Below are 11118 nucleotides of genomic sequence, written 5' to 3' on the forward strand. Positions count from 1 at the left end.
TCTTCATGTTCTTGTCTGTAAAAATCAGTTTGTTAATGAGGCAGAAACATAAACTGCTTCATTTTAACTGGACCTTAACTGGTGAGTTGGAATATCTCACCGTTTCCTGGAAGATCTCAACAATAAAGGACATCTGATACCATAACCTTCATTTTACCTGCTCATAAAGACATAAAAAGAACAGCATATCTGATCAGAACCCTTAATAAACAGAACCTTCATCCCTTTCTGTGTCCATTTATGGTGATAATAAATTTGTGGAGGTTTGACCTCCTCAGAGGAACAAACATGTTTCTCTAAGTTTCTATTTCATGGAAAATGAAAGTTTAAACCTTCAGCTGGAGATCATGAACAGCAGGACTGTGATTAAACATCTTTATGGTGCTGCACCTACAGGAGGAGAGAATATATGAGAGCAGAACCTGAGGAGGTTTTATTTCACAGAGACACCAAACAGCTGGAGAATGAGGTGAGTCACTCTTTCTGCTGCTTTTACTTGCAGATTTTTACTTATTCAAGCTTGAATTAAACAGGGTTAACATGAGACTGTTTACAGGAGGCCTGAACCTCCTGAGCAGAACCGGAGCAGTTTCATTCAATCATTGTTCTGATGATGACGACGTCCCAGACAGAAACATCTGAACTAACATTAACACTGATGTTGGATACTGGGATCATGTTAGTGAAGCAAACGACCAAAACAAAACTGAGGAAAAAAGGTGGAGATCAGCGAAGTGAACAGAGGAGCAGAGCCTGCTGGTGGAGGAGAAGAGAGGAGTGTTAAAGGTAGATTTGGTTCTGGGATCACGGTGGGAACCAACAGACATTCCCAGTAGATCAATGCATCGTTCCCTCTGCTTTCAGCATCAGCCTGAAATTTGAGCAGCTCTGGTTCCTGCTGCATTCAGAAGTTAGAGAGGAGATAGCAGCACCAGAGAACTTCTCCACAGACGGGGAGCGTTGGAGATGATCATTTAGGCTGAGGCTGCTGACATCATCATGAACAATACAGCAGATTCACCTCATTTACATCTTCCTGCTCTGGATATAGAGCTCAGATTATTGGATATAGTCTAGAGTTTGAGTTTTTTTCAATTTTTTCCAAATGTATTTTTGAAGCATCGAGTCTTTAAAAATTTTAATAATTATCCCTTCTTTCCATCTATCTTTTCTGCTACACAATATGTGACATTTCTAATGCTGCAGGTTAACTTCTCTCATGTTTTATATCCCATCAGTTCTGCTCAGAGTCTGGAGAAGAAACTGGAGGCCCTGCATTGCCACTTTACCTGGGACCTCAATCCCGGAGGACCCAGGCTTCCCTGTTTATGGAACATCCTGCAGGACATCGGCACTAAAGAGGGAAACTTCTGGCTGGGTCATATTTACAACCTGCAGGGGTTCATCCAGTACAAGCTGGGCTCCACTGAAGAGGCCCTGAAGCTCTTCAACAAGGCCACTGAGACCTTTCAGGAAATGAAAAATACTGATGAAGGTCCCTGGTTGATGGTGAACTTTGGGAATCTGGCTTGGCTTCACCTTCATCTGGGTACAGATGAGAAGAGTCAAGATTACCTCTCAAAGGTCGATGCTCTGATGAGGAAATACCCAGCTCCACCTGAGGAAGAGCTCCACCCAGAGGTCTGTGCTGAGAAGGCCTGGACCCTGATGAAGTTTGACAAAGAAAAGAAGCTGCAGGCTGCAGAGCTCTTCAAGAAAGCCATCCAGAAGCAGCTGGACACCCTGGAGTGGCGGAGCAGCTCTGCAATATTATCAGCACAAAATCTAGAAGACAACATAAAGAAACTGTATGCTGAGAGGTTGGAGATGCTAAGATCTGCCAGGGAACGAGATCCAGATAACTTATACATTGCTGCTCTTTATCTGGAGGCACGAGCTGCAAAAGTAGAACACATTCAGACTGAAGCTCGAATGTTGGCTGAAAAGGTTCTGGAGAGGCCCGCCAGCAGCTACAGTGGAATCAGCCCATTACTGCGGCTGTACAGAAATTATATATCTAAAGATGAAGCTGTTAAATTAGCTGAGGAGGCCCTGAGGAGACATCCTGACTCACGTTATTTAAAAAGATCTGCTGCAATCTGCCACGTGAAGAAGATCCTTTCTAAGGACTACAAACCTGAGAACAACCCAGCCCCTGAGATCAACCGAGCCATCGGTCTGTGGGAGAAAATGATGGATGCTTATCAAGAACCTTCTCTTAAAAATCAAATAACTCTAGCAGACTTATATGCAAAGGTCGACAAAGAGAAAGCTGATCAGATTTACAAAGAGCTGCTGGGAAGAGAAGACCTGGATCCAGCAGGAAAACAGAGGCTTTACAACCACTATGCAAAACATTTATACTTTAATGGAAAGGACAGTCGTAGGTCTACTGAGTTCCACATGAAGGCAGCAGAGATTCCAGAAGAATCCAACTATCGACAGAAGAGCATCACAGAGCTGAAGAAGACCTCAGGAAGAAACAAGGACCCTGAAATGTGCAGGAGGATCAAGGAGCTTCTGACCAGGCTGGGATATCTGCCTGAAACCCAGAATCAGTGAATGTTAAAGACCTGAAATTACACTGAAGATCATATAAGATCACTATGATGTTTCACTTTAACGCATATGACTCTAGTGTCATTTCAAAAGATTTTATCTCTGTAAAATACAATAAAAATATATTAAAATGATAAATAAAGACGTGTTTTATCACAACCTTTAACTCATTTAAAAATCTGCAGAATAAAAGTGTTGCTGTTGAGGAAATAAAGAAGTTTGTTTCTTTTATTTGTTGCTTGAGACAAACCCACAAAGATCTGCATCAGCAGGTGGTTCTACCGAGTTCTGGTTCGGGCTCGGTGAGTATGCAAATCCATTCAATACAAGAGATTACTACTGAAAAGTCATTTATTTTAGTAACTTCATCACTAAGTGAAACACATTGTATAGATTAATCCGGTTTAGATTGATTTTTCAAGCCTCTGTTTCTGATAGTGAAGATTTTCTGCTTCCAGCCAATGAAAACACAGCATTTAAGGTTAGAATTTGACATCAGACCAATAAAAACATTTAAACTCAGAAAAATGAGCTTAATGAGAAGTATGTTTGATACCTGCTTAAAGTTATTTTCAAAAGGTTAACCTGACAAACGAGCCTCATCAGAACACATCATTTACTCAGTATAACTGTAGATGCACACCGCACTTTTCAGATTATTTGTCAGATATGTTGAAATGTAGGCATCACCTTCATTCTTCTTCACAATTCTGTTCTACGTTGCTCTATGAAATAAAATACAGATGTTAATAAAACCAGGAGAAAGTGTTCATGAGAGAAACATGACTGTAGTCAAATAAAGTTTGATGTGAACACAGAAATAGAGACAAAGGTAGCAGATAATGTGACGTTTAACCAGGCTTGTTGTTATAGAGGCTGCAGGAGCTGCACATGTTGTCTGCTGTGTGCAAACTAGACTTAATGTTGAAGTGAGACGGTTTTACGTTACGGCAGAAAATAAAAGGAAATCATTAAAAATATCAGACAACAATAACAATGAAATCACGTTAATAGAGTCTGAAATATGCTGTGTGTAAAACACTGAGCAATTGTTAATCTATATTAAAGCCCAGTTATAGTTCTGAATATTTTTCACGTATGTCCAATAAAGTAATGAAAGCCTATTTGGAGTCAAAGTGAGGAAGAAGAACATCAAAGAGCTGTAAGGATGTTAGTCCAGTGAAGAAGAGAAGGAAAAGCAGACGAGATGTTTCTTCTCAAATAATTAAAGTAGAAACAGAAAAAACACAGATACATGAGTTTGGTTTTTATCCATGATTCAGATCAGTAATAAATCTGTAACGTCTGTGTTTTACAGCTGCTGCTAACAAGAACGGAGCAAATATGATGACAGATTTTATTTCTATCTCATGTCGGAACAACCAGCAGATCCATATGACTGACACGTCTCCTCGTATAATTATTTTCCCCTAAATATCAACCATCTGATCCGTTTAATGCGGACTGACAGGCTCCTGTTCTGGGCTCATCTCGGTCGGGCTCAGCCTCCCAGCCTTGATAAATCTGAGCAGCGCCCCTGATCCAGACTTGTTCTCCGCTTTCTGGATTCAATCTTTTCTCAGACGCCTCAAACCTTCACTGATCTCAGTCTGACATAATCCAGGTCATGGGTCACTTATTATAAAACTGTCCTGGAAATTAGTTTTAAAGTGCATCTAATGTAACAGGTTCTAATGTCTGAAACACTTTAAACCACATTTTAGCTTAGAAAACGACGCCAGGAGAAGAAAAGTTTCTTAAAGAACCTAAAGTTTTACTTTAGGTTCTCTGGTTAAGTTTCTATTCCTGTCAGATCTAAAGGAGACTAAACCCCAGCCTCTCCCAGACTGGTTAAACTGGTGTGTTTCCTTCTGTTGAACCTCATTCCACCAATCTCTCTGACTTCCTGCAGCTACATCCAAACATATATAAGTGTCTCTGAGCTCAGGTGGAGAACTTTCCAGGAGCACCTCTCACCGAGACGTTGGAGAAGCTTCAAAATCCACAAACCTTCAAAGGGATTCACACAGAAAACAGCTGAAACATGAGGTGAGTGATGGAATAATGAGAAATATTTGAGATTAGGTGAAAATATTCATCTCTCATTGGGCTGATTTGACCTTTTTTCCCTCTGCTCTGGTTTTCTTCAGGTCTGATCTTCTTGTTCTTTATCCCGCTTTGCTTTCCTCTGCTTTGATCTTCTGTCTGTTCGGAGTTAAATTCCTCTTCAGTCACTTCATCTGTTTTTGTTGTTGGGGGTTAAGAAAGAAATGTATAAAGGTGTAAACCCAGAAGAAATAAAACATTTTATATCCTGATTTCCAGCAGTTGGTGCTCAGTGTTTTAAACCTTTCTTCTCTGTTTTGGATATTTTCTCTGAATTATTTCTCATTAAAATGTTTGTTTTAACTGGTTTAAAAACGTTAAATTTTAAATCAAGCTGATAAATATCTAAATATAATTCCTTCTGTCATTTTTCCTTTCTCTTCTCATCAGAACATCTTGCTTTATTCTTTTATTTCCTCCCTCCTTCATATTTTCAAAGCTGTCATTTGAATCATAATCACTTGATTTTCTCTGGGAGCTGCAGAGCAGATTAAATCATATCTGACTGTCTGAAGAAAGGTATCATATCTGAATTTTATTACTCATCAATGTTGCATGTTTCTGAAGGATCCTTTGATAGATTTAAAGCTTGGGAAGAAGATTTATTGCAATCTGAAGAAGATTGGCAAGTTGCATGAACACTGGCCCACTTTAGTTCTATTAGCACGGGTCTTAAAATGATCCAATTCAGATTGTTAATGCAGGTTAATATAACACCAGGTATAACAAGGAAACATACAGAAGACAGAGGGACTCTGGCTCACTGTTTGTGGTACTGGAGGAAAATGACATTGTTTTGGAGGGAAAGGATGAAACTGAGGAAATCTTCTCCAAGCAAATAATATTGGATCCAAAGTTGTTTTTATTTGGACTGTACCCAGAAAAATAAAATGACATTAAAATGAACAGACATGAATAAACATAAGTTTGCTCAATGCAAAAAGATGTAGATGGTTGTTTTGGAAAAAGACTCACAGACCGAGTGTCAACCAATGGGTCCGATAGATGTTAACTGTCTCCCACTGTGTGATGGGTTGTGATCAAGACTCTTTGTTGTATTGTTATTTGAATTAAATGCTGTGTCTCAGTAATACTACTACTGTTTTTCTACTTCTTGCAGATTTCTTTCAGCTGTGTTTCTTTCAACCGATTAAAACTGAAATAAATATATTTTGGCCAAAAAAAATCATATCTGATTACTTTTCTGTCTTACATTTACATGATTTTCCCAACAGTTCTACCGAGACTCTGGAGTCCAAACTGAAAGCCCTGCAGAGCCACTTCGCTTGGGATCTGGAAGCTAGTCGGCAAAACTTGATTTATCTTAGGAACATCCTGCAGGTCATCGGCACTGAAGAGAGAAACTTCTGGCTGGGTCATATTTACAACCTGCAGGGGTTCATCCAGTACAAGCTGGGCTCCACTGAAGAGGCCCTGAAGTTCTTCAACAAGGCCACTGAGACCTTCAAGCAGATGAAAAATACTGATGAAGGTCCCTGGTTGATGGTGAACTTTGGGAATCTGGCCTGGATGCACCATCTTATAGATGAAGATGAGAAGAGTCAAGATTACCTCTCAAAGGTTGATGCTCTGATGAGGAAATACCCAGCTCCACCTGAGGAAGAGCTCCACCCAGAGGTATGTGCTGAGAAGGCCTGGACCCTGATGAAGTTTGACAAAGAGAAGAAGCTGCAGGCTGCAGAGCTCTTCAAGAAAGCCATCCAGAAGCAGCCGGACACCCTGGAGTGGCAGAGCAGCTCTGCAATATTATCAGCACAAAATCTAGAAGAAAACATAAAGAAACTGTATGCTGAGAGGTTGGAGGAACTTAGATCTGCCAAAGAACGAGATCCAGATAACTTATGTGTTGCTGCTCTTTATCTAGAGGCACAAGCTGCTTCAATTAAGCATGAAGCGAGAGAATTAGCTGAAAGGATTCTAGAAAGGCCCATGAATAACTACTGTGGAATCGTCCCACTACTAGATCTTTACACTAAGCACATTTCTGTAGATGAAGCTGTTGAAATAGCCAAGGAGGCCCTGAGGAGACATCCTGATTCACGTTATACTAAAAGGTCTGCTGCAAAATCTTACACAAGGAAGATCTTTGCTCAGCGAAGCTATCCTGATCCCAGGAGGATCGATGAAGCAATCCGTCTGTGGAAGGAAGTGATTAAAGCTTATCCTGAATCGTCCCTAGAAGAAAAAATGTGTCTAGCAGACTTATATGCAAAGGTTGACATAGAAAAAGCTGATCAGATTTACAAAGAGCTGCTGGAACAAGATGGTCTGGATCCAGCAGGAAAACAGATGCTTTACAACTGTTACGCAAGACATTTATTCTTCATTAGAGACGAGAGTAAAAGTTCTGCTGAGTACCACATGAAGGCAGCAGAGATTAAGGAAGAATCCAAGTACAGACAGAGCAGCATCACAGAGCTGGAGAAGACTTCAGGAAGAAACGAAGACCCTGAAATGTGCAGGGAAATAAAGGAGTTTTTGACTAAACTGAAGGCTGAGCTATCAGAACCAACACTGAATCTGGAATAATTATGTCTGTCTTTCACTGAACTAAGCTGCTTCACATTAACATAAAACATAACTGGAATAAAGTAAATATTAAATGAATTTGTTCAAGCAGCTCAGAGGTTTTGCTTCATATGCTGGAACGTTTTCTTGTCTGCTGTAAAATTTTAATTGTAACAGTAATAAACACCTTTGGGTCTAACTGCCTTATCTTCGCATAACGTTGTTCATTTATATTTTTAAGTTAAAAACTCCTCAAGTTCTCCAGTTTAGAGCAGCCTCCACCCTGAGGTCAGCTTCATTTGACAAGAAGCTGCGGTGATTCATGTGGAAGATGAACACCAGGGAGAGGGAGCAGGAAACTGGGGGGAGAGGTACGTGTAGTGGTTGTGGTGGTGAGTAGAGGGCGTTGATGTTCAGAGCAGCAACAAAGTAGACGTCGGAGGGCGGACAGGTTATATCCAGCAGAACACAGGTAATAAGGAGCCAGTTGAGGGTGAGAAACCAGAAAGCTTGTTTCAGCTGTAGAAGTCCTTGAGACATGAGATCCAGAATATACACGAGGAAGGGAGAGCTTGGTCTGGTGATAATCTCTAGGAAGGGAGAAACACAAGGAGACTTTAGTGAGGAGAACACACAGAACTAACAGGCATGGTGGGTAGAGTTTACCCACATGGGTTAACACTCTGGCCAACAGCTCCTCATATGCAGCAGTAGACAACTGATGAAGAACAGGTGTGTGGAAGCACACCTGTTCAGGTCCAACCCAGATTCCTGACATCAGCGTCGGTTCCATCTGGACAGATTTAAATTTTAATCCTTTTATTCAAACAGATAATATTCCAAACCTCCAGAGCATTACTCTGGATTTTAGAACAGCTTCTAGATTTCTTCTCCAGTGTAGTGGTAAATACTGATAATGCCTTTACTGAAAGGGATAGTGACCTTTGTACTCTGGATCTCATAGCTTTTGATGATTTTAACCCCACCTCTCGATGGATGGATGGATGGATAACTAATAATTTAATTTAATGTGGTTCAAATCCCTGTGAGGGCCAGGTGACTCCTAACATATGAAAGCGTTTGACCCCAAATCAAACCAAATAACTACCTGTAGCCTCATTTGTCCAACAAGAGCATTAATGTGTGGGATTGTTACCCAACAATGTTTTTTTAGGCTCCAAAGCCACATCAGATATCTTTATGTAACTGTTGTTTATGCTAATGCACATTGGAAAAGGTTTTGGTTGATCATTCTTAAGGAATTAGTATTGATAGAAAATTCACAATGATTCAGATTCACCCACCCAGATCATTCTGAGGTATTTGTGGTTACCCACAGTTCTACAGCAGGGTTTTCTGTAAGGAACAAACATGTGTAACCCCCAACTTTTGGCTCGCCACCAGTAAACTCAAGGATCACTCACTCAGGACTTCTTTCAGCTTCACTCCAATTTGTAACACCAAAATTGACAAACTTCATCACACATGAGATGGGAAATGCAAATCTATGAATGTCTCTTCAACTTTAACAAATAAGATAAAATTAAAGTACTGGAAAGACTGGTTCCTGTTGAGAATTAAAATCATGTACTTTCATGCTATTAGTTTAGTTTGCATGTGGGAACATTAAACTGAGATTTAACATGAGTGGGCCTTGAGGAAGAATCACAGATCACAGCAGGAGTCAGGATGGAACAAGGGTGAAACAGAGGTTAGGAAGTTCTCAACAACTGCAAGCAGTAAAAGCTGGCTGTATGGATAATAAAGCAATAAATGTCAACTTTTGGGCATGGTATAGATACCATAAGGGACCTTGGCTGATTTACAGCACCAGACTGCATAAGGGAAAGGCACAGTCAGTAAGCTTTGAAGTCGAGGGTATAAGATGGGCTGGCATTTGTAATGAGGTAGACATTTGGGTAGAGACAGCCATGCTTTGCTGAAACCTACGATATCTCCGTAAGGCCTTACGTAATTTTCTTTCTTTGTGTACTCATTTTGCATTGGAAATCATTGGACTTATTATCTTCCAAATTAAACTTGTGTTAATCTTAATTTCCTGCTCTTCATCTGTTCTTTCTCACGACATCTGGACTGGGTGAGGTTGAGGCCGCAAGGATATCAGTGATAGCATTATTTTACCTCAACAATCCCTATGGAAAGGCTTACAATTTTTTATAATGTAAAGAAAATGTAAACATCTCTCTCTCAATATATATATGTATATATATATTCAAATATATACAGTCCAAAGACATGCCTGTTAGGTTAATTGGTAACTCTAAATTGCCCTAAGGTGTATGAATGAGTGTGGTTGTTTGTGTGTTGCCCTGCGATGGACTGGCGACCTGTCCCAGGTGTACCCGCCTCTCGCCCATAGACTGCTGGAGATAGGCACCAGCTCCCCGTGACCCACTATGGAATAAGCGGTAGAAATGACTATATATATATATATATATATATATATATACACAGTACAGACCAAAAGTTTGGACACACCTTCTCGTTCAAAGAGTTTTCTTTATTTTCATGTCTATGAATACTGTAGCTTCACACTGAAGGCATCAAAACTATGAATTAAATCATGTGGAATTATATACTGAACAAAAAAGTGTGAAACAACTGAAAATATGTCTTATATTCTAGGTTCTTCAAAGTAGCCACCTTTTGCTTTGATTACTGCTCCACACACTCTTGGTATTCTGTTGATGAGCTTCAAGAGGTCGTCACCTGAAATGGTTTTCACTTCACAGATGTGCTCTGTCAGGTTTAATAAGTGGGATTTCAAGCCTTATAAATGGGGTTGGGACCATCAGTTGTGTTGTGCAGGAGGTGGATACAGTACACAGCTGATAATCCTACTGAATAGACTGTTAGAATTTGTATTATGGCAAGAAAAAAGCAGCTAAGTAAAGAAAATCGAGTGGCCATCATTACTTTAAGAAATGAAGGTCAGTCGGTCCGAACAATTGGGAAAACTTTGAAAGTGTCCCCAAGTGCAGTCGCAAAAACCATCAAGCGCTACAAAGAAACTGGCTCACATGAGGACCGCCCCAGGAAAGGAAGACCAAGAGTCACCTCTGCTACGGACGAGTTTTAGCAGCAGACACATCTCTAGAACATCTGTTAAGAGGAGACTGTGTGAATCAGGCCTTCATGGTAAAATAGCTGCTAGGAAACCACTGCTGAGGACAAGCAACAAGCAGAAGAGACTTGTTTGGGCTAAAGAACACAAGGAATGGACATTAGACCAGTGGAAATCTGTGCTTTGGTCTGATGAGTCCAAGTTTGAGATCCAAGATGGCGCCGCAGATGGTCGCCTCGGCGTGTTGGTGCGCATTGTTTTTTTTGTTTTTTGCTTTAAAACGGTCTTCTGTGATGGTACCCGGAGCTCTCTCACCAGAGAAGAACTCATGAACATCAGGGCTACTACACCAGAGGAGTTATTTCCCACTTTTCTGCCTACTGCTCTGGAATTTTTGGACATTCTGGTCAAAGGTGCGCTCACCTTTGTTCACGCGGTGAAACACCGGAAGAGAGGGAAACGGGCTGGGGTGCTGGTACGTCTTCGCCAGCGAGGACTACGAACACCGTTACCTGGAATATTTCTCTCTAACGTGCGCTCACTTCCCAACAAAATTGAGGAACTACAACTGCTGTTGGGGAAACACAGGGACTTTTATTCATCGGCAGTTTTGTGCTTCATGGAGACGTGGCTGTGTGGATTAATACCAGACTCTGCGCTGCAGCTGGCAGGATTCCAGCTCTATAGAGCGGACAGAGACACGGAACTCTCCGGCAAAGCGAAAGGTGGAGGAATCTGTTTTTACCTCAACAGTGGTTGGTGCAACGACGTGACAGTGATTCAGCAGCACTGTTCTCCAGACCTGGAAGCCTTCATCATAAACTGTAAGCCTTTCTATT

The 11118-nt window shown here is 40.8% G+C and overlaps 2 protein-coding genes across 3 annotated transcripts; both read left to right on the top strand.

The window, feature by feature from the left end:
* The first annotated feature begins 385 nt into the window (after window positions 1–385).
* LOC124873769 (interferon-induced protein with tetratricopeptide repeats 1-like) lies at window positions 386–2776 on the top strand. Of its 2 annotated transcripts, XM_047374723.1 has the most exons (3): window positions 386–469; window positions 557–786; window positions 1239–2776. In XM_047374723.1, the coding sequence occupies exon 3, from the start codon at window positions 1477–1479 to the stop codon at window positions 2560–2562; it is 1086 nt and encodes a 361-aa protein (XP_047230679.1). In that variant the 5' UTR covers window positions 386–469; window positions 557–786; window positions 1239–1476; the 3' UTR covers window positions 2563–2776. The 2 variants fall into 2 exon arrangements, with proteins under 2 accessions (XP_047230679.1, XP_047230678.1); XM_047374722.1 differs by lacking the exon at window positions 557–786 and having other exon boundaries at window positions 409–469.
* Window positions 2777–4353: 1577 nt separating this feature from the next.
* On the top strand, window positions 4354–7401 carry LOC124873771 (interferon-induced protein with tetratricopeptide repeats 5-like). Its single transcript, XM_047374725.1, has 2 exons — window positions 4354–4608; window positions 5901–7401. Exons 1-2 carry the CDS (start codon window positions 4604–4606, stop codon window positions 7213–7215), a joined length of 1320 nt encoding a protein of 439 aa, XP_047230681.1. The 5' UTR covers window positions 4354–4603; the 3' UTR covers window positions 7216–7401.
* Window positions 7402–11118: the final 3717 nt, after the last annotated feature.

The sequence above is a fragment of the Girardinichthys multiradiatus genome, chromosome 9 (assembly GCF_021462225.1).
Source record: "Girardinichthys multiradiatus isolate DD_20200921_A chromosome 9, DD_fGirMul_XY1, whole genome shotgun sequence".
Classification (NCBI taxonomy): domain Eukaryota; kingdom Metazoa; phylum Chordata; class Actinopteri; order Cyprinodontiformes; family Goodeidae; genus Girardinichthys; species Girardinichthys multiradiatus.